The 26,615-nt window shown below is 43.8% G+C and overlaps 1 protein-coding gene and 1 non-coding gene across 2 annotated transcripts in view; both read right to left on the reverse strand.

Annotated features, from left to right (window-relative positions):
• Positions 1-1,228: 1,228 nt before the first annotated feature.
• HTR3B (5-hydroxytryptamine receptor 3B) overlaps positions 1,229-26,615 on the reverse strand; it is a 54,499-nt gene continuing 29,112 nt past the window's right edge. The window contains 10 exon segments of the mRNA XM_086679079.1: positions 1,229-1,712; positions 4,331-4,607; positions 5,846-6,028; positions 6,172-6,382; positions 14,529-14,662; positions 14,665-14,685; positions 15,222-15,282; positions 15,284-15,392; positions 15,820-15,929; positions 16,476-16,520. Coding sequence (XP_086535205.1) covers positions 4,372-4,607; positions 5,846-6,028; positions 6,172-6,382; positions 14,529-14,662; positions 14,665-14,685; positions 15,222-15,282; positions 15,284-15,392; positions 15,820-15,929; positions 16,476-16,520 — 1,110 coding nt within the window. The 3' untranslated portion in view covers positions 1,229-1,712; positions 4,331-4,371.
• LOC147576964 (U6 spliceosomal RNA) lies at positions 5,320-5,422 on the reverse strand. Its single transcript, XR_015241482.1, has one exon. It is a non-coding gene; the product is annotated as a U6 spliceosomal RNA (small nuclear RNA).

Below are 26,615 nucleotides of genomic sequence, written 5' to 3' on the forward strand. Positions count from 1 at the left end.
ATCCAGGAATTGGTAGAGGAATCCCCTACCTTGAGCACAAAATCTGAAATTTTCTAGAAACCTCAGAGCCACACGGTAGGCGAAAAATTTCAGTTCCACCTCCTTTTGCTAACCTTGCCTTTATATGTATATTTAGATCCCTGAGAAGTTAGAGGACCCAGGGGCCCTCCAGGCTGCACCGAGGTGGGTCTAATCCCGCCAGGTGCTGCTCCATGCTGCCTGTGCCCAGGATGGGAGCTGTGAGTTCTTTGGTTTGCTTCCCGGTCTGACCTGTCCAGGTTCAAAGCTGGGTCACAGAGACTAAGGGTGAGGGGGTCAGCTTCCTTAACCGCAACAGCTCCTCCCTCTAGGACAAGCAGGGAGGGGGAGGGGGGTGTCTCGGGAGGGGAGCAAGACCCTCCACGGCCTGATTATTGGCCCTACACCAGACCGCACAGGCTACAGGAGACCATAGCAGCCGGCCTTGGAAGCTATTCTGAGATAGAATGACATAAAACGGAGGGCTGCCTGTCTAGCCTGGGGCTGTGCTTAGCTAAGTCTTTCTTCTAGACGTCAGTGAAGTCCCCCAAATTGGAGCTGTGATTTCTTGGTGAGCTCCGAAACTACCTTAGATTCTGGGAAACAGCAGATGGTCGGAGCAGTCACAGCTGGGAAAATCCCATTTTTGCTCTGTTCCTCAGTTTCCTTCCTCTGTGACACAGGAATCGTGAAACTTCTAAACATTTGGAGGAGCTGAGCTAAAGCTGTTCTGTAAATAAAGGCTGCTGGTGCCCTATCTTCCTCCCACGGCACAGGGACTCTCTTCCAGGGGGAGGGGTCCCATGTCATTTGTTAATAATGGCACTGCTTCAGGACGCAGACCTGACCCTGGGGCTTCAAACGCATCCCTGGCTGCCACATTGAGATCAGGGCCCCTTGGCACTTGGACGGAGGTGGTCCACACTGGGGCCCAGCTTAGTGGTCAGGCCTCGCTCCTGAAAGGCTGCCTCTTGGAGGAGGACCGAGGAGATGCTCTGTAGGGAGGAAGTGAAAGAAGGCTGCATGGAAAGTGGAATGGGACATCCCTTGGGCAGCCCCACCACCCAAGTCCCTGGCCAGAAGGCAGGTGATGGCTTCAGGCTTTGGCCCTTGGATCCTGGAATAAAGGCACTTCTGGGGAGAGCCAGAGCTCGTAAGTGGATTCTGATCGAGGCAGAGGAAGAAAGACCTCACACCAAAGCCTGAAGAGTACAGTCCATCTGTGGACAGCAGGCAGGTCTTATTTTTATTTTGTGATGTATTAGTTACTTTTTAAAGTGCTGTTAAATACATTGCTTCATTCCAATCCTCAAAGTTCTGTGATTTGGTGGAGTAAGTATAAGCAACCCGTGTCGCAGAGTCGAAGCTCTGAGAAATCACGCTCAAGGTCTCCTGGTTGGACAGTGATGGAGCTGGGACCAAAACCAGACGCTTTCCCCAAGGACAACTGGAAAGGAAGGAGACAACATAGCGGGGAGTTCACTGCAAGCCTTTTCCCCCGTGACAGCGGAGGAAGTGAAGAGACATCTAGGGATCGATCGAGAAGCTAACTGAGCAGGCGGAGGCAGAGGAGGAAGTGAGGAGGGAAACAGGTGGAGGTTTGCACGGACACTTCCTGTTCACAAACTTCTTATGTTCCTCATTTCATTAACAGCAGCAGCGGAATTTCATGGACAATTGGCGTTGAGCACTAACTGGGAGGTAATGAGAGAGGGAGGATGCAGGTAAAGGCTGTTTGAATTTAAATTCTTTTTCTTTAGGGGGATGGGGGAGCAGGGTTTTTAAAAGACAATTTTAGTGCCGCAAAAAGTTCCTAGCAAACAGCTTTGGACTTTCGTGTCCTCTGCTGGCAGTGTTAGGAGAGTTGACTCTCAGCCAACCGTGGTCTGCCCGCCAACCTCCCGATGGCTGCCCTGGCGGAGGGCAGAGGGATGCCGAGGGGCTGGGAGTCTGACCCCGGGTAGATTTTCCCCCTCAGACCTGGAAAAACACACTCGAAATGTGTCCAACGTCAGCAGCGAGCTAGAATGCGTTGCTCTGCAACAATTAGCGCAGAATCGCCATGAGCAAAGCTCTGTGTGGACCTGAGATGGGGATAAACTGGAACTAGAAAACGGGATGGCTATTCTAGGAGCATGTGGTCTGTGTGATGACTGATGTGCACACACATGTATATCACACACACCACACATACATACATGCGCACGCACACACACCATATACCGATGTACACACACGTATACACACCCACACATGTGCACACACCACACATACACATGTGTACACACACCCCACATCCCACATATGTACACACCCACACACCTGTACACATATACCACACCACACACCTATGTACACACACACACACGTGCACACACCAAACATGCACACACACACAAGGCCCTAAAATGTTCAAAGGGGGAAGGACACAGAATAAGGTAAGGGTAAAGATAGAGAAAGGGGACCGTCACGAGGTGCTCAGGGGAAAAAGGTGAGGGAGGCTGTTTTGAGCAGCCTCCTCAGACGCAATGGCACACAGACTGGAGAAACAAAAGAATATGTCAACTCACAGTAGAGGCTTGGACGGAAATGGCAGGCAGGTTAGTCTGGCTAGACAGAAGACTGTAATAAGAAGCCATGAGAAATGAAGAAAGTCAAAACAGGAGGAAGGAAATTTTGTGGAAGACCTGAACTTCCACCTTAGAATTCAGGTTGTGAGGCCATGGAACTGCCAGAAGGTGAGCTATACTCATGGCAGACTGGGCCACTGGAGAGTAAGAGCCAGAAGTTGACCAGTTACCCCAGTTCCATGTGCTCAGGGCTCTTCTGTCCGGACAAGTAACTGTGGGCAGAGATGGGAGGCGAAGGGGCCATTGGGACTGTGATGGTTAGTTTTGTGTGTTAACTTAGCTAGGCCATAGGACCCAGATGTTTGGTCAAACATTACCCTAGGTGTTTCTGTGAAGGTATTTTTTAGAGGAGATTAACATTTAAATCAGTCGACTTGGGTGAAATAGAGTACCCTCCAGAGTACAGGTGGGCCTCATCCAATCAGTTGAACGCCTCAGCAGAAGAACACTGACGCCCCTGGAAAAAGTGGGAATTTTGCCAGCAGACACCTCCCAAATAGTTGAGTTTGGACTCAAACTACAACTATTCCCTGGGTCCTGGCCTTCCAGCTTACGTGCAGAGTTTTAACTTGCCAAGCGTCCACCATCATGTGAGTGCTATAGACTGAATTGTGTTCACCCTGCCCCCCAAATTCATATGGTGAAGTCCTAATGCCCTGTACCTCAGCATGTGTATGTGGAGGCAGGGCCCTTAAAAAGGCCATTCAGGTTAAATGAGGTTGTTAAGGTACGCCCTAATCCAACATAATTGGTGTCCTTATAAGAAGAGGAAATTTGGACACAGACATGTACATGCAGAGGAAAGACCATTGAGGACACGGGGAGAAGACAGCCATCTATGGGCCAAGGAGAGAGGCCTCAAAGAAAAGTTCCAGCCTCCAGAGCAGGGAGAAAATAAATTTCTGTTTAAGCCACAAAGTCTGTGGTGTTTTGTTTTGGCGGCCCTAGCTGATTCTACAGGGAGAGTAGATGATAATCTCCTTGAACCCAAGGGGCATGCATGAAGCCCATCCCCCAGCTCAGTGCCTTATACATGGTCTGCGTTGACTACAGGTTGTGCTAGATTGGGTCTGGAAGGTTTGGAGCCCGGCTTCTGTCCAACTGTGGTGAGGTACCAGGGTAGAGGCGCTCGTTGGAGCCAGTGGGAACAAGAGCTTCAGGATACAGACATGATGACAATTTTCCATTCTGCTTTGTACAAGGTTGACCTCGGGAATCATTCCAGTGAAGAATGATCTGTGACTGACTTATTCTGTGTTCTCTCATGTCCTAACATAACGCTTAGGACTTAACTGATACTCGGTAAAGGTTTTGAACGGCTGCCTGAGTGACTAAGATAAAACAGGGAGATGAAGGAATCTTACACTAAAAACAAAAACAAACAAACAAACAAACACCCAAAAACATACAAGTATGTATGTACCTAGAAAATTTCTGAAAGAGATGGCTAATGGTGTCACCTTTGGGGAGTGGCACGGAATGAGAAGGCGGGCTTCCTTTTCACTGTGTACCTGGAGATGGCCAGACATGTTCGCCATGAATGCACTAGCCCTGGGCCATTCAGTACCTCATTAGGTGTGAGTACCTGCACTGAATGAAAAGAGGCAGCAAGAGGGGAGCTTTTTAACCTGCCATGCCCCCCTCCAACCTCCCCACAAAACTTTGCAACCTTCCCCAAGTACCGAGAAAGCGAATGTTGGGTGAGACCAACAGCCTCCAGTCTTCACAAGCTGCTCCCCAGCGCCCAGAGGGAGCACAGGCTCACGGCATAGAGCCCCAACACGACGAGGCACGCTTTAAAGAGCAGTCGGTCAAAACGTTCCAGGAAGGCCAGCCACTTAACCTCTTGTCGGTCCTCCTGGTCCCAGGTTTGGAAGTAGGTGCTGATGGACTTAAGCTGGAACGAGACTTCCTTCAGGGTCTCTGACTCGGCCTGGTGTTCTCGACAGACCGAGGGCTCTGCATGAGAGGGGAGAATGGGCTTCCGTGGCCCCTGGACTTCCCACTGGAGCTGACGGCCTCATACTACAAGGAAGGTCTGTAGGGGGTATAGGGCAGTGGATTGGGTTGGGGACTCTCTCCTGCCTGCTCAGGGCAGGTGAGGCTGTGCTGAAAGAAGCCCTGGAGAACACGGCAGAGCTGTGTTGTGAGGAAGGCTATCTAGGCTGGATCTACCCAGGAGGTTTCCTGAGAGAGGGAGGGGCCAGCCCCACTGACTCAGTTGGAGTTTTAGAGGCTGGGATGATTCTTTTTTGTTTAATTGAGATATAATTTACATATAACATATTAGTTTCAGGTGTACAGGATAGTAATTTGAGATATTTATATCAAAATGATGACCAGAGTAAGTCTGGTTGACATCCATCACCATGCATAGTCACATATTTTTTTTCTCATGATCAGAGCTTTTAGGGTATACTCTCTCTAGCAACTTTCTTTTTAATTTTTTTAAAGTGTTTATTATTTTTGAGAGAGACCGAGACAGAGTGCAAGCAGGGGAGGGGCAGAGAGAGGAAGACACAGAATCCAAAGGAGGCTCCAGGCTCCAAGCTGTCAGCACAGAGCCCGACGCGGGGCTCAAACTCACAAACTGTGAGATCATGACCTGAGCTGAAGTCAGATGCTTAACCAACTGAGCCACCCAGGTGCCCCACCTAGCAACTTTCAAGCGAACAGTAAAAATAGCCTCATAAGTTGGTATATCATCTTCGCATGGGGCCATGCTAACCTCTGTATTGTTCCAGTTTTAGTATATGTGGGGCCAAAGTGAGCCCTGAGATCATTCATACACTTTTTCAGATTAAGTGATAGGAACCCAAATACATACAAACTGTGCATGTATGCTCTATTATTCTAGAGTCAGAGGCTCAGTCACTTTAGGTACTGGTTAAAACTGGAAAACACAAACGCTTGATCTCAGCCAAAAGGCCGAGAAACAATGGAAAACACAAACAAAAACAAGGAAAGCCAAATGAGGGCCTGACCTCTAAGCTAAAAGGAGGCCTTCTGGAAAGCCAGCAGGTGGTAGACAGCCTTCGATCTCCAGAGCGATAATATCAGATGCAGCACAGAGGTTAAGAAGCAAGTGTTTCACACTTTTCACCCAGCGGGACACCGGCCTGGTGCTCCACCAACGGAAACTAGGGTGGAGAGTGATAAAGCAAGATAGGGTAGGGGCCTTGAGGCTTCTCACAAACCTGTCACCCCAGCAGGCTGGGCTTGGGGATCTCTTCTAGGCCCGTCAGCGTCAATGTCCCCTTGAAGGCATGAGAGGGGCCACTCTTGCTCACTGCTGCACTCATCATGGAGGAATGTGACCAATAGGATGGACTTAAATAAGCCGAGAACCAAGAAGGCCAGGCAAATTGTGAAGAAGACTCCTGGTGGAAGGAACCAAATGAGGCGGCATCAGCTAGAGTCTCTGGAGCCTCTCCCTCCCCCAGCGCCCCCTGTCTGAAATGCAGCATCTCATCTCTGATGGGAGTCTGTAACATGGAGGTCTGGTGTCCCCAAAGCTGCTTACCAATCAGAGGGGTGCTCACTGCGCTCCTTGGCATCTCATCAGACATGTTGACCCTGAAGATGGTGTAGCCCACCAGCACATTGGTCTTGAACACAATCCTGGCTCGGCAGGTGGGTGGCAGGTAAAAGCTTCCCAGATCCACGAGCACGAGGAAGATGCTGGGAATCAGCAGGCTCATGACGTAGACCAGTGGGCGCCTGCGAATCACCACCTGGCCGGGGCCATGGAGTCTACTGAAGACAGGGTATAAGCTGATGGACTAATGTTTGGCCAAACCCACGGCCAAGAGATCCCCGAAGTCCCAACAGTTCTACATAATGTGAAATGACTATGTAGTTTCGAGAACGGAGATTATTTTGTGTTTTAGAAAATAGAAAAAAAAAAACAAACCTTTAAGCTTTTATGTAGAACTTGTATTAATATTATTAATAATTATAAGAAGAAGCCTCTATTTATTTACCACTTGCTGTATGCCAGGCACTGGGCTGTGTTTCCTATGCTCTTATTCAACCCTCACACCAACACTAAAGGCTGGGTATTATCATCTCCAGACAAAGAAACCGAGGTACACAGACATTAAATTTCTTTTTCAAACTTACACAGCTGGTGAGTGAGAAGCTGTTTTAAATTGAGGTCTCACACCAACATTTTTCTTCGGACAGCGTGTAGGCAACATCTTGTACTATTTTTGGTTTAGCCCGTCTTCCTATGTGGAACGTGAGTACCTTAGCACCTGTGTATGTGTCAGAGTCTGGGCAGGAACAAATAGCACCACTGGGAAATCTGTGGAGTGCTTGGCAAGGAGACCGTTTACAAGGAGCAGGGCAGAGGGAAACCACAAGAAGGGGGGCAGTGCCCCAGATACTTGGGAGGACTGGGTGAGCTGCTTCTGTCCTTAGTCCTGAAGGGGGCAAGGGCTGAGAATGTGAACAGAATCTGAGAGAAAGCTGGGTGGAGAAGGCCACCAAGCAGGAGCTGTGGCTTCCCCTTAGGGGCACAGCCAGCCTCGTGGTAACTTGACTCCACCGGGAGAAAAATGGAGTGCTCATCTGCACCCTCCTCACTCTCCCCTTCTCTCCAATCTCCTGCCACTCCATCCCCTCTTCCTATTGGTCAGAGAGACCGTGGCTCGTCTCCAGGGGCACAGAGCAGGAGGAGAAGGGGCGAAGTGGGTCTAAGTTGGGGAGATAACTGAAGACACCCCGCAGGATGGCTGAGCATCCGGAGCTCCTGCCGGGGCTGTGTAGCTGGGAATTTGAGACTCAGAAAGTTGCTCTATCATTGCCATTTTTGTAGACCTCGCTTCTCTGGGGGCGGTGACAGGAAGTGTCTTTAATAAACACAAACTATTTTCATCAGGGAACGATAGGACTGGTTTCTGTGACCCTTTGGGGGCAAAAGCAGCAACCTTTAAAACATTCCTCATGGGGCCAAAGATAATACCTAGCTTATGATGGGTGTTCAATCAGTTTGCCAAACAAATGCATGTTCTGAGCTCTTTGCTGTTGGATTTGGAGGAGGGGGGTGGCATGGAAATGATACCTGAAAGCCAAGGCAGAGGCCGGGAATGGAGGAGACGGAGGTGGGGTAGAGCTTGGCTGGGGGAGACCAGATACCTACCACCTTGCAGGAGATAACAGGGGTCCCCCAGCCTTTGGGTCTGGGAGCATATCCCGACTCATTGGAGCTTGGTAGGCCAGAGCCATTTGGAGGATTGCAGTCTGGCTGTTGTCTTTCACATGAAGCATAATGGGCTGCAGATATCTAAATGAGAGCCACACTCATGCTTTGTAATGATTTGGTTAAAACACATTTCTACCAAAGCACAGTCTACAAGAAAAACCACAACAAAATGAACTGTCACCAACCCGTGTGTCTCCAGCTCTCTTGGTCATGCTGTGACATGACCCACCAGGCAGTGGTTAGCTGGGGGCCGTAGGAAGGGAGCCACAGAAAGGGAGCCACGTGGTCAGAGTCCACACGGGTCTTGTGCTGTGGGCCTGACCTGGGCTATGTGGGGTGGTGGGGGGCAACCAAGCCTGCTGTCGCTAGAGGGTAGAAGTGGGAAGACCACCTCCGCCCCCCCAGACCTCATGGCAGATACGACATGAACAGTAAGTGTAAGAACCCTGCCCTAAAGGAAGTACAAGTAGGCAGCTGCCTAAGCAGGAAGAGCCTAGGCTTAGAGGCAAGGGAATAGAGTTGCAGAGTCCCTGGATTCTAAGTGCCTACATGTCCTAGTTTAAGTACTCCCAGGTGCATACCTTGATTTTCTTTTCTTTTCTTTTCTTTTTTTTTTTTTTATGTTTGTTTATTTTGAGAGAGAAGGGGAGGGGAGGGATAAAGAGAGAGGAGAAAGAATCCCAAGCAGGCTCTGTGCTGCCAGCACAGACCCTGAGGCAGGGTTTCAACTGACGTACTGTGAGATCATGACCCGAGCTGAAATCAAGAGTCTGATGCTTAACCGACTCAGCCACCCGGTGCCCCCTAATTTTCCTTTTTTTTAAAATGCACTTCACTTTTGCTTGCTGAACATGTTGGGTACATTTGAGAATGGCTGTTGTCTCTTTAAATAAAGCCCCTGTGTAAATAACACATGCTGAGATGGTTCCTCTCCACCCAGAGGCTGGTGCAGAGAGTGAACATAAATCTGGGTCAGAACCAAAGACGGCTCCTCAGTTTTGTCAGACCACGTGTCCCCCACAGTGCCAGGGGAGAGGTGTGGCAGGGGCCAAGAGGCTGCGAGGTAGGCGGGCTTCATGGGCATGAGGCTTGGGAAACTTCCCGGGTCCTGGCACTTACAAGGGCTTGTTTGGTTTCAGGCTCTGCTGGTGCCATTTTGAAACTCGTAATTTATGAACAGGGGGTCCCACATTTTCCCTTTGCACCGGACCCCACCAAGAATGTACCCAGTCCTGTCAGGAGAATATCCGTCACTGGATAGTGCCAGCAGCCGGAAGTGCAAGGGAAACATGGCGGCTACAAGGCAGACAATTAGCTGTCCTGTAACATAAAGCAGAAATCCTGCCACCTATGTTTGGCTTATAACACTATAAAGCTACATAGGCCCCCTCTTTGGTTTTCTTCAAGAACAAGGGGCCTTCCTTTTTCTTCAGGTTGATTTAGGAGCAATGTACTTATGGACTAATTTTCTCTGCAAGCCCAGTGCAGCCTAAAGAAATTCTAATTTTATCACAGTTTTCAGAAATGGTTTGTTTTCATGATCTCATTTGATCTTCAAATCTCTTTACTCTCTTGTTGAAGGAACATTAACTGACCATAAACGCAGTGTCAGACACTTTTTTTAAATACTGGAATTAGAAGAGTTAATAGGACAGGTTTCTGCCCATCCCAGGGGATCAGCAACCAGACTCTGAAGATGGAAAGGGAATTTGCCCCAGAATGGACCATATCCAGAGTCTGTACCTGATTTAGACGATGTGATTTGGGACTTTCTGAGTTTATATTTAGATGTTATTTTGGTCTCAGAGTTGATGCTGAAATGGGGTAAGACATTTAGGGATGTTGGGAGAGGGTGGATATTTTGCATAGGTGATGGACATGAATTTGGGGGAGCCAGAGAGGGCAGTGGACTGTCCAGGTTGAATAATGGCCCCAAGAATTAATGTCCTTCTTGGAAGGTAAGAATGTGACCTTATTTGGAAATGGGATCACCGCACATATAATTAGTTAAGATGAGGGCTGACTGCAGTGGGGTGGGCCAACACAACTGGGCTCCTTATGAGAAGAAGAGAGACGCACAAAGGAGAATGCCACATGAGGGTGGAGGCAGATCCTGGACTGATATACCTACAAGCCCAGGGTTGCTGTCAGCCACCAAAAGCTAAGAGAGAGGCACGGAACAGATTGTTTCTGGAGCTCCCAGAAGGAAGTAATCATGCTCACACCCTGATTTCCAGCCTCCAGAGCTGAAAGAATGAATTTCTGTTGTTTTAAGCCACCCAGTTTGTGGTACTTTGTTATGGAAGCCCTAGGAAACGAGCACAGGTTACTTGCCCAGTAACAGACAGTTGGATGAACGCCAAAGAATGGACTAGAATAGACCATGTCAAGCCGAGTTGCATGTCAACATCAAAGAGGATTAGCACATAGTCTCTGGAGTCAGACTGACTGGGGGCTCAAGGTCAGGCTCCACAGTTACCCTGTAACCTTGGGCAAGTTACTTAAACTTGGGCAAGTTAACTTCTCTGTACCCCGATCCATCCATTTGTAAAAATGCAGATACTCAGAGTACCCAACTCATAGAGATGTGAGGATTACATGTGCAACTTAAAATGGTGCCCAGGGTCAAGTAAATGCTGGGTTTTGTGGTCATTGTCACAATGTCTCCCTGGGCAACATCCCAGGCCCATGATGGATAGCAGAAGCCCCGCTTTACCCATGCTTGTGTCCTCAGTGGGGCCACTGAGCCTGGCACATGATAAGGGCTCAAGAGATGTTCGTTGCGTTGTACTGGAGTCTTATTAGTAATGTTACTTTTAGTTCCAAGAAGGTGGGAGCATGGAGTTATCACAGATAGGGCTTCTCCTATGGAGATCCATCCCCTGAGGGCTACCTCTCGGCGGGTCATTCCAGAGACAGTAAGGGACTCCAGCTGATGGCTGATGCTAGGGGGGGAAGGGATGTCACCAGCTCAGTGAGACCACTCTCCGTGGAACTGCCCCTACCTAGAGCCCATCACTTCTAACGGACTAAAGGAGCTGGTGCCTTTAAATTCCACAGAAAGGGAAGAAAAAGCACTTTAGTTTCAGTCCGTGTTCTCCATTAGACACCCTTCAGGTGTTAGCAATATTATGCCACAATTTCATTATCCATTAAAGCCAGGTAATAATAAGTACACAAAGGTATTTGGAGCCTATTGATGTTAATGAAAGAGATCAATCTAATTCAGAATGTGTGTGTGGAGAGCTCCTTGGAGATGGAATAGGCCCCAAGGTTAGCCTCTAATTGCCTCCTTGATGGTAGACCCCACCAGTACTCAATTTTGCATGACCGTCTTTATGACATAGTTGGAATTTTTGACGCCCAGACTCACGCTTCATACAGAAGCCCATTTTCCTCCTCTCCCAAGCCCCTCCCACCATTCCCAATTCAGAAAGAATGGGAAAGGTGCTGCCATTTAAGTAAGATCCCTGCACAGGAGCGAGAGCTTCCGGACTCAGAGTTGGATCTGGACCATGGGTCAGGCTGGGTTAGCACAAAGTCCATGATGTCAGGGTGCTTGAGTGACCCTGGAATGATTTCTAGGGCTCTAAATTCTCATTCTCTCACTCCCCTCCCGATCTGGTGGAGTTCAGAAGGAACCTCTCTCAAGTTCATGAGCTGCATTCAATGGATATCTCAACAAAACTACTCTAACCTAATCTATAAAGGAAAACTATGCCAGAAAAAGAGGAAAAGATGGGGCACCTTGCTTTCTCAATTGCCCCTCTGCATTTTTCCAGGGGTGCCCGGGAAGGCTCCCAGCCCTGCCTGCATGAACATCTCACTCATTGTGAGTATATGTGCGTGTTGGGCTCACTTTAGTTCTTCCAACAGCTGTCCACCCTTTTCCATCCAAAATGAATTCTCACATTTTATTCCTACCTCCTCCCACTTCTACCCTCGTTTTTTTTTTTTTTTTTTTAAACAACAAAAAAACAAAAAGCTGCCACGTAGACACGGAATGCTCACCCTTCTGTTTCTGGAAGCAGCATGTCCGATAATGTATTGGAGGGAATCTTTCCTCCTATGGCTGTTGGAGCAGGTGCCAGGCTGCACACAGACCTCCTTGTAGGCAAAAGGTGCCCATGCTCTGAGCCCCCTGTGGAATGTAGCCTGACTCCAATGTGTTAGCAGTGCCCTCTGATAAACAATACGTGTTCTAGAGCCAGCAGATATGACTGCACATTAGCTCGAGCTAACCAGGAATCCTGAGCACTTGATTTAGTAGTAATGGCAGCAATGTACATCAGGCCCAGAGGGACAAGATATTTAGATCATCTTTCCTCCTGTCTGCTCCACTTGTCTCCACCCCCGCACTGGGCAGCCTGGACAGGGACAATGCAGGTGATTAGATCAGGAGGGAGATGGCCCTTTGCTGTCAGGACCCTGGCAGACCAGTGCTGGCAGAGAACCGGGCTCTCGATTTCACGTCATTGCCCAAAGGCTACCGAAGGTCACCAGGATGCCTCAGTTGTCAACTTCAGAGCAGGATGACTGGTATGGAGTAAGAGATCATGAACCCATCAGGGCACATAGCAGGTGTGCGGAGGTATGGGGGCTGAGAGAGGCCAAGGGAGACAAGAGACCTAGGATAGCCACTGAATCTACTTTAAGTCTTTCCAAAGTTGTATAACTGCTTCTGGGCATGGCTCCCTGCCTATGAAACATGATCTGTGACTACTCAGGGTTCTCCCCCTACTCTGTTCCAGAGGGTGAGGGTGGAAAGCAGCCCCCAGGGCAAAGAGACGCAGGAAACAGCTCCAAAAGCATACAGTGCTGTCGATGCCCACCTCTGGCATACCTCAATGTAAACACTGTAAATGCAGAGGAAGCATGGCGGTGAACAGAGCAAAGGGATGGGATCACTGTTCCCGAGACACAGGGAAGCTTCTCCTTCCGTAAGCACTGTTTTATGCCTCTGTCCATCATATTTAAAAACGGACATACTACATAGAAAGCCTTTCGCCGCGACTGGGAAGACAAATTAATATTCAGGGTAAAGGGTGACGTGTAACTACAAATAATGGCTGCTTTATGGAAAGAGTGTGAGTGTATGTGTGTGTGCGTGTGTGCGTGCGCACTCCTGTTTATCGGCCCTGCCTCTTGCCTTTGTTTGTCTCCTTCGTGCAGTGTAGGTAATGGTGTGTGCAGCGTTCTCCGGAGCGCTTGGTAGGTGACTGTGTTCCACCTCGCACGTGCTCCTCCCTCACATTTCCCTTTAATGCTCGCCATTATTCGGGCTGCATTAATAATGTTTGTGGGCTGATATCTTTAAAATTAATGAGGTGTTTACTCTTAGCCAAGAAACTCATTGAAATTAAAAAAGCTTTCTTTTTTCCCCTCCCTTTCTCTCACTTTAAAAAAAAAAAAAAGTGGACAAATAAGCCACGACGCCAGCTTTGCTAAAAACCAAGCAGAACAGGCAAACACCCAGACTCCACCACCAGGAAGGTATGAGTTGTGATGAGTTAGTTATACATTAGTCACGTTCAAGCCACAGCTATTTCTAGGAGGCCCTGATTTAACCAGAGCTTTGCTGGAAAGCTGCATGGAACGTCTTTTGACCAATGGAGGGGCATCTGTGCCCTCAATAATAGCTTATTTCAATACCACCCTCTCTTAGCGTATGATTATCCAGCATAACCATAGCACCTAGGCTAGTCTGAATTTTCCTTCTTATCCAAAAGGATTGTTTCCAAGAGAATTCATCTCGTGTGTCATCCTGACCTGCCTGTAGTCTCTATTTGTCAATCACAGACATTACCTGGCATGAAGAACTCCTCCCCACCCAGCTATCAACACTATTAGCTGACTTTGTGCAGAAAAGCAGAAGTGAATACTGACAGCGGATCTACCAGTTGCATGAACTTGCTACAAACCACTTATCAGGACAGTTTGCCAGAAGGGCCAGGGAAGGGAGAATGGCTGCTTCTGGAGTGTAAAACAGCAGTTTCGCTGTCCTGCACCCCACCCCTCAGGCTCCTGCTGAACAAACTGTCCCATGACAATGCAGCCAAGAGCATCCTGGTGGTGCTTCCGAGAAGCTTGGGTTCTCATCGAATCCCTTTAGAGCAGCTGTTCTCTCTGATCCAGAAACCACCAGGAGTCTCTGAGGATCCTGTAGGTGATTTGTTAGCTAATTGCTCAAGACAGTCAAATTAATAATGATAGCTTTATGCATTTGTTTCTGGAATTAATTAATAATTTACTCAGTTAAAAACAGGACAGTAACGTTAAAGAGACGCTCTTCTCCCACTCTGTTGTTGTTGCTGCATGTGGGTTTTCTTTCTTTTCTTTTTTTTGTTTCCCCCTCCTCTCAGCAGCAATTGGGAGTGGGGATGTTAGTATGCACTGAAAGGCTTGAGGATGCCTGCTAAGGTGGGTGGTTCAGGTGCCTGAAACCCTTCTCTTTTTACTCACATATGGAATCCTTACAGTAGGAGTCCAGGATCTGGGACTGAATCTCTGGTCTGTGAAATGCTGTAATGCAAGGGGCTTCCAGAGCCACCTGAATCATCAGTTTTTGGACGATGATAAAGAATGAGAATACACGACAGAGCAGAGATCCTTGAGCCCAGCAGAGAAGGCTTGCGACTGCAGAGAAGTAGGCAACAGGAACAGGAAGGACCTACGTTAAACTGAATCTGTGCAAAATCTCCAGTGTTGCTCTGCAGGATGTTGTATGTTGAGGACACAGAAAGAAGCTCCCACTCACTGTCCTTCAAAAATTCCTTTTTGTCATGGTTAATGTCTTCTCTGCTCCTCGGAAGGCCAGGTCTACATCTTCCACTGACAACAAGAGAAACAATGGACTTCCCCACACACAGAGGCCCCAATAACCACCCGCTTTTCCAACTCCCAACTCAAATTATTCCTTTCACTCTTGCCCCCACATGTACAGTCTTACTGAGATGGGGCTCAGTACAACCATTTTGAATTAGGGATAGGGATGTGGAATAGAGTCTTCCTCTCAGTGAAAAAAAAAAACAACAAAACAACCAACTGTGAATTTATAGTTTGCACTCCATTATCTATAGAATGATGGACCTGGTCCTACCACTTCTATAACCTTCTCAGTGGCAGAGGAGGCCTAATACTGTATTCCCAAACCTAGAGCAGCAGTGAGCAATATATCTGGGCACAACACTGTACTCAGTCCAAATTACAATGGTAGCCAAATAGCTGTAAGAAAAGATTTCGATTTGTAAAAACTATGTGCAAGAACAAAATAAACCTCACAGACAGCATGATATAATTTCACCTAAGTGCGCCAACCCAGCACAAGAGTGTTTTCCCATTGGCAGACTATGCTGCTCACGGTTTACCCGTGTGCAGGATGCTACTGAAAGTTAGGCTGCAGTTCTGCATATCAAATGGAAAAGCGTTATGTCTCTAAATTGCATGTGGAAACCACCTGGATAGGCTTAGCATTCTTAATGGTCCCAGATGAGTTCACATAGACATAGGGGAGGCCGGGTGATCATTCAATGTCCACACTATATGAAACACAAGAAGACCTCGCTGTTACAGAGAAGGCCTTAGTCATTTCAATACATGAACAGAACTGATTATGAGATGGTAGTGGCTGTGATACTCAGGACTAGTCTAGAAGTGAAAAGACAGAATCACATTTCCCATGACGTCATTTATTCTGGCAAAGATGGATTCAGTAATGACAGCCTCAAAAGATAATTCACTTGCTACTTTTGCAACGGACATAACCCATGAGTAACCTCAAGCATTTGTAATTAAATCTGTATCTTAAATGATGTCAACTCATAGTACTTCTACCTGGAATACTCCCAACACTATGATCCTCTTTAGGTTAAGAAACAAAAGACAGCAACAGTGACTGAAAGTGACAACTGGCATAAATAGTCCAAGCAGTTTAAGCCCCGTAGAAATACACCCCAGCACACTTACAACTCACTGATGATGATATCAGGGGCCCAGATGGCGCTTAGAGGTAGAGAGATCTCCCTGATCCCATCAAACATGGTGGGGCTCCAGGATAAAAATTCATCATCCCAAACCTGTTAGGAGGAGCTAGAAAAGAAATGTATCAAAAAGGGGCAATGTCAATCTCCCCAAAGAACTGAAGAAGGATTTGGATGAATAACCCAACTGATCTGCTTGCTGGTACTGTTAGGGGAGAGGACTTCCCTCCTAACCCCTAAAGATGGTGCCCCAACCAGAACCCATGGCCATATATCTTACACAGATTCTAATAAATTAGATCTGCTGCAGGTCTAAGAAACTAAATTGCAAACACAAAGAAAATATCTATTCCTTAGAATAATTATATTTTGCAACAGATTTAAATTTTTTTTAATGTTTATTTATTCTTGAAAGAGAGAGATAGAGACAGAGTGCTAGTGGGGAAGGAGCAGAGAGAGGAGACACAAAATGAGGAGCAGGCTCCAGGCTCTGAGCTGTCAGCAGAGAGCCCGATGCAGGGTTCGAATTCATGAACCACGAGATATGACCTGAGCCAAAGTCGGACACTTAACTGGCTGAGCCACCCAGGCACCACTATAGAAATCAGGAGTCCAGTATGCATGGAAGGAAACAGCACTTACCTCATAGTACAATATACTGGTCTTTAATTTTTGATTCTGTGCATCCTGCAAAGCAAAAAGAAAATCTGTACCAAATCTCAGAATGTCAATAAATCAAAGCCCAATTCAACAGCATAATCATTCAGAAAAAGAAAATCAAATCTAACTAAAAATGCTGATTTTAAAAGCACTGCCTTGACTCTTCAAATCTGACTATTCTCAGCTCCTAGTTATTACATGTGCCTGTCACTGTGAACTTGACTATAGCATCCATGACAAAATGGCACGAGGACTACACCGACATCTTGAATGATTTTCTAATCCCTTTCCCACCCTAATTAGTTACTCTGCCATTAATCAAAATTAAAAATGACATGTAGTCTTAGCCAATTCTGGGTACAAAGATGAGGCCAAGCTTTTATTTGTCATCGAGATATTATTCACAACATTTCAACGACTGTTAATCTCAACTGCTACTGGCAGCCATTCCTGTTAGGTTACCTGATGTTTGGATTTCTCTGGTTATCAGACTGAACGAGCTTAATGTAAATGAAGTATATTTGTGATGATATAAGTAGATGTGATTTACCCATGTCTGCAATAAGTAATTGTTTTGGAGAAGACCCTTAAGAATAACAACCAAAAAAAAAAAGAAAAGAAAAGAAAAACCACAAAACAAAAAACAAAACACTCCTTACCAATTTTTTTCATATCTGTTCTAGTAATGAGCATTCTAAAACTACTATGGTCTTAGGAACTAAGAGGGATATCTCACACCATGTACAAACATTAACTCAAAATTAACATAAACCTAAACATAATGGCTAAAACCGTAAAACTCTTAGAAGCAAACATAGGAGTAAATCTTCATGACTCTGACTCCTCAGACAATGGTCTCTTGCATATGAGGCCACAACCACATGCAGCCAAAGGAAAAGTAAATGGGACTTCATCAAAGTGAAAAACTTTCGCGCTTTAAAGGACACCATCAAGAAGTAAAAAGACAACCCTCAGAATGGAGACGATACCTGCAGATCATATACCTGATGAGGAGTTAATATCCAGAATACGTAAAGAATTTCTACAAACCCAAACAAAACAATAACCCCATTTAAAAATGGACAAGGGATTTAAATAGTTCTCCAAAGTGGATATACAAATGGCTAATAAGCACATGAAAAGAAGCTCAACATCACTGCCAAGGACCAAATTATGTCCTTCCAAAATTCATATGTGACTAAATTTGGAGACAGGACTTTTAAAAGATAACTAAGGTTAAATGAGGGCACTATCTACCAGGATTGGTGGCTTTAGAAGAAGAGGTAGAGAGAATGATCTCTCTGTCTCCTCCATGTGGGTATGGAGAAGAAGGCAGGCATTAGCAAGCCAGGAAGAGCTCTCACCAGGAACCTAACTGGCTAGAACTTTGATCTTGGACTTCCCAGCCTCTGGAGCTGTAGGAAACAGAGTTGATGGTCTTTGTTATGGCAGTCCACGCTGGCGAATACAATCACTAACCGTCAGGGAAATGCAAATCAAAACCACAGTGAAATACTGCTTCACTCTCATTAGATGGCTACTAAAACAAAACAAAACAAAAACATAAAATAAGTGTTGGTGAGGATATAAAGAAATTGACATCCTCGTGCACTATTGGTGGGAATGTAAAATGGTACAGCTGCTATGGAAAACAGTGGCAGCTCCTAAAAAATTAAAAATAGAATTACCATATGGTCTAGCAATTCCATTCTTTGGTATAAATCCAAAAAGAATTGAAAGCAGAGACTCAGTTATTTGTACACCCATGTTCACAGCACCATTATTCACAGTAGCCAAGGGGTGGAAGCAACCCAAGTGTCAATCAAAGAGGAATGCATAAGCAAAATGTGATATATGCATACAACGTAATATTATTCAGCTTTAAAAAGGAAGGAAATTCTGGCACATGCTACAACATGAATGAACCTTGAGGTGACACTGCTTCCTTCCAAGTTTTACCAGCTGAGAGATTCTGAAATAGATACTGTTTTTAAAGTCAGTATTATTTACATCTGACTTTCTTCCTCTGAACTGTCATACTGTAGAACTGGGCTTTGATTTACTGACATTCTAAGATCTGGGCTGTCCCCCACTAAAACACATAAAGGCTCAGTTCTGGGTTTCGCTGCCATTACAAACAGGGGAAAAAATAACCCAAGTTCAAAATGCACTTTGTATTACTGGAAAACACAGCTTTTTCACTCTTCTTTCACAACAAATATAGTCTTACATCTATGAAATGTCCTGACCAAGTGTTTTTTTAAATCCCCGTCTCGCCAAGTCATGAACGTATCACTAAGTCAGTTATGTGGCTGGGGAGACCAGCATTTTATCCCATCGATTCGTATTGACTGCCATATTGATGCCTCTGCTGGCCCTTCTGTTCCCACCCATTGCTCTGTCATGTTACATGTAACAAGTATGAAGAATTTTTTTCTAATATATTAGGGGGTATCTGGGAGCATTTGTCATTCAGCCCTAAAGAACACAATGTCAAAAAGGAGTCTGAGGCTAAAACTGAAATTTTTTTTTTTTTTTTTGTCACAGGAAACAAGTTTCTCAATGCCAGCTGGTGAACATAATTGGTTCTCTGGTGGCATTATTCACAGCTCTTCCCTCTGTGTATCTCTCTCTCTCTCCCTCTCTTTTTTCTTTAGCTACCTTCCATCTTGCTTGTTAAAAGCAAAGGATATTTCAGAGAATTGGAATTCATTAGTCTTCCTAACAGAGGGAGTCTATTTAGATCTAAATTGGTGGTTAGCAAATACACAGATAATTCCCGCACATTCTTATTTATCTTTCCCAGTTCGGAAGACTATAGAAACAGATGCCTCAACGTCTGGCTGGGAGGCTCTAGTCAATGGGCTGGAAGACAAAGGTATCTGGGATTCGGAATTGACAAAACTCAATAGAAACAAATTGAAACTCTTCACTGTTGAGTAGATTATCTCTATAATCAGATTTCCCTAAGGTACTCATAATACCCAGAAATTCTAAGACAAGACTGTAGTCTTTCATATAAACAAAACAGGAGGCAACACATAATGGAAGCGAGGTGCCACAATGAGAGCTGGGCTGAAAGCTCTTCATGCCAAACAAAAGTTGCCAGCAGCTCAGCTGCCGCCAGATGCACCCAACAAGTTATCTATTCACACTGGGGGTGTCCTTGGCTGATTCCGTGTGCCATGTCATCAAGTCCTTCCAAACCGACCCTGCCTCCAGGATGGACTCTAGGCTTGGCCCTGCTGAATGTAATAGAGACGTTCGCAAAGCCTATTAGACGAAGCCATTCATAATGACGGTACTAAAATTGGCACTTATGTATTTTGATTAATTAATTGCTTGACAAATATCTATCCAGTATCTTTGAAGCAAGATATGCTGTGCTGCATAATATGGGAAATATGAATATGAGTAAGCAAGTCCTTCCCTCAGGAAGCTTATTAATAAATTAGGGTATGTGACATTTTAACAAATCACTATGTGTGTTAAGAAATATACAGACTTGGGGCACCTGGGTGGCTCAATCGGGTAAGCGTCCAACTTCGGCTCAGGTCAAGATCCCACGGTTCGTTGAGTCCGAGCCCCGCATTGGGCTCTGTGCTGACAGCTCAGAGCCTGGAGCCCGCTTCGATTCTGTGTCTCTGCCTCTCTCTACCCCTCCTCCACTTACGCTCTGTCTCTCTCAAAAATAAATAAATATTTAAAAAATTAAAAAAATATATACAGACTTCTGTGGATTTAAAGGGAGGAGATATTGCTGTCAGCTTGCAGAATTGAGGGAAATCTTTCTCAGAAGTGGAGATTTGAAGGACTAGAATATTTTACGGATGGAGAAGGAAGACAAAGACATTTAGTGGAGGAAACAGCATAGAGGTAGGAAACAACAAGGAGTTGATTTCATTGTAGTATTGAGGAGATAAGGCTAAGACAGTAGACAGGGATAAAACTAGAGGGATAGAATATAATATTTTTCCAAATTTCTAAGGAAAGTCTGTCTTATCCAGTAACAGGGGTATGTCTAATGTATTCTAGTAAAAAATTAGTATATTCCACAACAGTGGAGAAAAACGTATCTTTGAAAAAGTAATGGTGTTCTCCTTAACTACCATAAGGAATCTGGTTTTATTTACTTTTATCGGGATAGAAAGAAAGAATTAGGTAAAAAAAAAATTCCAATTTGATACAGTTGTTCTAAGGGAAAATATGAATATAGAACTTAACTCCTTTTCTATATTTATCTCCTAATAAGCCTCTAAAGAAAAGCCTGAACAATTCTACTTTATCTAAATCAATATGAAATAAAAAGTGGGAGGATGTGGAGGGACCTAGAAGGCCTCTCTTATTCCCTTACTCAAGGCTGATTATACATCTGTCCCAGGGTTTCACATGACATGGTTCATCTCATGTGTCTTTACTCAATTCAAATCATGCTATTCCCACTGTACAATGTCTGGTAAACGACGCAGTCATAATAGCTCACAGACAACCAGCAAAGACTGACATTTCTTAAGTAGGTGAAAATATAGCCCCAGGAAATTAAGTCTCAAGAATTTTAGTTCAATATCCAATTACAGAGGGCATTTAAGGGAGTTTTCTGTTGGAGCTTTCTGTAAGACTAGGCCTTTGGAGGAGGGGTGGATATTTCCTGGCATGTATTAAATAATATTTTCTAGGATCTTAGATCTAGTACTTTTGCTAAAACTGAGATTTGTGTGTGTGTGTGTGTGTGTGTGTGTGTGTGTGTATCATTTAAATGTTCCTGTTTGCAAAGAAATAATGATTGGGGATTTATCTAAGCTGGAGGAAAATTATGCTAAAATATCTTGCATCAGACAAAAAAAATAATTTAAACCCTGTTATATTGATTATACTTTCAGTTTCAAATTATGTTTTTCATCAATTACAATGCCTAATTCTCAGTCACAAAAAAATCAGTATCTATGACTCCCAGCATAGCACTAAGATATTAACATAGAAAACTACCTCTATTTAAATAAAGAGAAATTACTAAGTGATTTTAACAAAGTACATTAAAATACTAACATTGTATTGTGGGGTATATTATGTATGTAAATGTAAAGTTGAAGGCAAAAATAGTAAAAAAGTCAGTGGAGCAGGTAAATGGAATGTTACTATTGCAAGATTTGTACAATGTATGTGAAGGATAATAACATTAATTCTAAGTAAACTGTATTAAATGAATGATGGAAATGGGAATCCCTAAAACAACAGCTAAAAAAAAAATGATTCAGAGGCAGGCTAAAAAGCTAATACAAGAACTAAAATCAAATATTAAAAAAAATATTTTCTTTATTTAAAAGAAGGCAGGAGAGGAAGGAAAGAAGAGAACAACAAAAACAGATGGCCCAACTAGAGAACAAATAGAAAGACAGTATTGGTAAATGGATGAAATGTTTCAGTTAAAATGCACAGATAGACAGGTTAAAAAAAGCAATGCCCTGGGGTACTACTCAGCAACAAACACAATGAACTGAAGATTATGGACAACTTGGATGAACCTGAAGGGAATTACACTGAATGAAAACCCTATCTCAAAGGGTTACATACTGTATCTTTGCATTTATATTCTTTTTTTTTTTTAAGTTTATTTATTTTGAGAGAGAGAGACAGAGAAAGTGAGTGAGGGAGGGGCAAAAAGAGAGAGAGAGGGAGAGAGAGAATCCCAAGCAGGCTCCGTGCTGTGGGCCCAGAGCCTGATGGGGAGCTTGAACCCATGAACTGTGAGATCATGACCTGAGCCGAAATCAAGAGTCTGACGCCTGACCAACTAAGCCACCAAGGCTCCCCTATGTGATATTCTTAAAATAACATAAATACAAAGATGGAAGAGAGATTTATTGGTTGCCAGTGGTTAGGAATAGGGGGCAGGGGCAGGGATGTGGCTATAAAGGAGCAGAACCAGGTAGCCCCATGGTGATGACTGTGTTGCTTAATGTGTGGTAGTGGTGGTCACACAAAGTTACACACATGATAAAGTTGCATAGAAGCTCACACACACAGAGACAAATAAATATATGTAAAACTGGAGAAATCTGAATAAACTCTGTGGATTGAACCAATGTCGATTTCTAGTACCGATACTCTATTTGCCTAAGATGTTAACATTGGGGGATGTTGGGTAAAGGGTGCACAGAACCTCCCTATAAATTTATTTGCAACTTCCTGTAAATTTATAATAATTTCAAAATAAAAGTTGACCAAAAAAAAAAAGCAAGACCCAACTATATGTTGTCTCCAAGAAATGACTTTGAATACAATGTCACACGGAGAGATGGAAAATAAGAGGATGGCAAGACACACGCCATGCAAAAAGTAAGCGTGAGAAAAACTTCAAGAAAAAGAGTATTACTAGATATGAAGAGGGGCATTTCATAATGATACAAGGATCTGTTCATCAGGAAGGCATGTAATTCTAAATGTATACTCACCTAACAACAGAGCAGAGAAATAAAGCACAGTTATAGTTGGGGATTTTAACACTCCTCACTATGAAATTAATAAAGCAACAAAAATTTAAAAAGTTAGAGAAGATTTTAATAATACTATCGAATACTTTTATCAAATTGATATTTATGGAATAGTAAACCCTTCTATTCAACATTGCACTGTAGGTTCGAGCCAGTGCAACAGGCAATAAAAGGAAATACAGGTATAAAAGAGTGGGAATAAAGAAGAAAAACTGTCTTTATTCATAGACAACATGATCTTCTACATAGAAAATCTGAAAGAATCTACAAAAAAGCCTCTAAAACTAATAAGGTATCGTAAGGCCACAGGATTCAAGGCCAATACATATAAATCAACTGTATTTTTGTATGCTAGGCAGAGATTCATTTTTAAATACCATTTATAGAATAACAAAAAATGTGAAATAGGGATACACCTTAACAATTATGTGTAAAGCACTAAAAACTACAAAATATTACGAGGAGAAATGAAAGGACTAAATAAATGGAGAGATAAAATGGGCTCACGGATTGCAAGACTATTGTTAAAGATGTTGATTCTCCTCAAATTGACCTATAGATTTAATGCAATCTCAACAAAAATTCCAGCAGTTTTTTAAATAGAAATTGACTCTAAAGTTTATATGAAAATGCAAAGGACCTATAAGAGTCAAAATGATTTTCAAACAAAAGAACAAGGTTGGAAAACATGCTCTGATTTCAAGTTTTCTGTAATGCTGCAGTAATTGAGACAGTGTACTGATGGAGGGAGAGACACTGATTAGTTGGACAGAACAGAGTCTAGAAATAGACTCAAAATATATAAAGAACTCCTGAAATTCAATAACATAATAAGCAACACTATTTAAAACTGGGTAGGGGCGCCTGGGTGGCGCAGTCGGTTAAGCGGCCGAGTTCAGCCAGGTCATGATCTCGCGGTCCGTGAGTTCGAGCCCCGCGTCGGGCTCCGGGCTGATGGCTCGGAGCCTGGAGCCTGTTTCCGGTTCTGTGTCTCCCTCTCTCTCTGCCCCTCCCCCGTTCATGCTCTGTCTCTCTCTGTCCCAAAAATAAATAAACGTTGAAAAAAAAATTTTTTTTTTAAAAATAAAACTGGGTAAAAGATCTGAGCACTTTACCAAAAGAGATATCAATTGGCAAATTAGAGCTCAAAAAGATATTCAAGGTCATTAGTCTTTACTGAAATGAAAGTTAAAAAAACAGTGAGCTATCACCACAAATCTACCAGAATGGTTAATGTTTACAAAGATTGACAATATCAAGTGCTAGCAATCATGTGGAGGAACTGAAACTCTCACACATTGCAGGTGGAATGCAAAATGATACAGCCACTTTGGGAAACAGTATGGCAGTATCTTACAAAGTTAAACACAAGCTTATCATACAATTCACGATCCTACATCTAAGTATTTATCCAAGAGAAGTGAAAACATATGCAAATGTGTATAGTGGCTTTACTCATAATTTCCCCACACTGGAAATAACCCACATGTCCAAAAACTGGTAAACAGATAAACCAATTGCAGGACACTCGCACAACAGAATGCTACTGACTCTACAGCAAAACGTGGGTTGTCTCCAAGGCAGCATGCCACATGGAAGAAGCCAAAACAAAGTGTAAAATATCATGATTCCATTTATATAGCTTTCTGGAAAGGCAAAACTATAGTGAAAAAGGTAAGATCACTGGTTGCCAGGTATTGGGGTTAGGGGGAAGTGAGTGGTGTTTTAAAAGGTGTTTCAGGGGCGCCTGGGTGGCTTGGTCGGTTAAACGTCCAACTTTGGCTCAGGTCATGATCTCACGGTCCGTGAGTTCGAGCCCCGCGTCAGGCTCTGTGCTGACAGCTCAGAGCCTGGAGCCTGTTTCCGATTCTGTGTCTCCCTCTCTCTTTGACCCTCCCCTGTTCATGCTCTGTCTCTCTCTGTCTCAAAAATAAATAAATGTTAAAAAAAATTAAAATAAGTAAAATAAAATAAAAAATAAAAGGTGTTTCAGGGTGCCTGGGTGGCTCAGTCGGTTCAATGTCCAATTTTGGCTCAGGTCATGATCTCACAGTTTGTGAATTTGAACCCTGCATCGGGTTCTGTGCTGACAGCTCAGGGCCTGGAACCTGCTTCGGATTCTGTGTCTCCCTCTCTCTCTGCCCCTCCTCAGCTCATGTGTGCTCATGTGTGCTTGCTCTCTCTGAAAAATAAATAAACACTTAAAAAAAATAAAAAAATAAAAAGATGTTTCATTTTATGTAACATATCTCAATTTTAAGATGCTCAAAATCTTGTACAATACAGTTAAAGCAGTGCTTAGAGGGAAATTTACGGCCATAATTGCTAAAATTAAAAAGAAAAAGGTTTAAAATCAAAGCTCTAAGCTTCCACTTTAAGAAACTAAGTAAAGAAAAACAAATTAAATGTAAGTAGAAGAAAGAAAACAAATAAAGAGCAGATATCAATGAAATAAAAAACAATAGATAAAATTCAAAGCCAATATTTGGTTCTTTGAAAAAAAATAAGTAAAACTGATAAAGCTTTCACAATATTGGTTAAGGGAAAATAAAAGAAAACACAAATTACCAACATGAGGAATGAAAAAGGCAATATAGTAAACGAATGAATATGACAACTTGGATAAAATAAATCCCTTTAAAAATACAAACTACTAAAAGTGACACAAGAAGAAATAGGAAATATAAACATTCTTACACATGTTAATTAAATTGAACGCACACTTGTTTTTGAGAGAGAGAGGGAGGGAGGGAGCAAGCGAGAGTGGGGGATGGGGCAGAGTGAAAGAGAGAGAATCTTAAGCAGTCTCCATGCTCAGTGAGGAGCCTGAATCAGGGTTCAATCCCATGACCGTGGGATCATGATCTGAGCTGAAATCAAGAGTCCGAGACTCAATCAACTGAGCCATCCAGGCACCCACGAATTCACATTTCAATATCTTCTCACAAAGAACATTCCAATCCTAGATGGTTTTACTGGTGACTTCTATCACAAACATTAAGAAAGAAAAACATATGGGCACCTGAGGGGCTTAATCGGTTAAGCAGCAGACTCTTGATTTCAGCTCAGGTCATGATCTCATGGTTGGTGGGATCGAGCCCCACATCAGGCTCCAAACTGACAGGGAGTGGAGCCTGCTTCTGATTCTCTCTCTCTCCCTCTCTCTCTGTTCCTCCCCTGCTTGCACTTGTTCTCTCTTGAATAAATAAACTCAAAAAAAAATTTTTAAAAGAAAGAAAAATATCCACATTAAACAACTCCTTCAGAAAACTGAAGCAGAAACATTTTTTAACTAGTTTTTTTAAGGCCAACATAACCCTGGTATCAAAACCAGACATGCACATTACAAGAAATAAAAACTGCTGCCCAATACTCCTCATTAACATAGACACAACCTGTATTAAGTAGGAATTTAAATCCAGAAATATAGAAAAAGGATAACATATCAAGATTAAATGGGGTTTATCCTAGGAATGCAAGGATGATTAACATTTGAAAATCAAAATAATTTACCCTAGTAACTGCATAAAACAGAAAAGTTATCTGTTCTCCAAATAGATGGAGAAAAAACATTTGATGTAATTCAATATGTAGTCATGATTAAAAAAAACAAAACAAAACTCCCAGTGTA

The sequence above is a fragment of the Puma concolor genome, chromosome D1, assembly GCF_028749965.1.
Source record: "Puma concolor isolate L17-30 chromosome D1, mPumCon1.1.hap2, whole genome shotgun sequence".
Classification (NCBI taxonomy): Eukaryota; Metazoa; Chordata; class Mammalia; order Carnivora; family Felidae; genus Puma; species Puma concolor.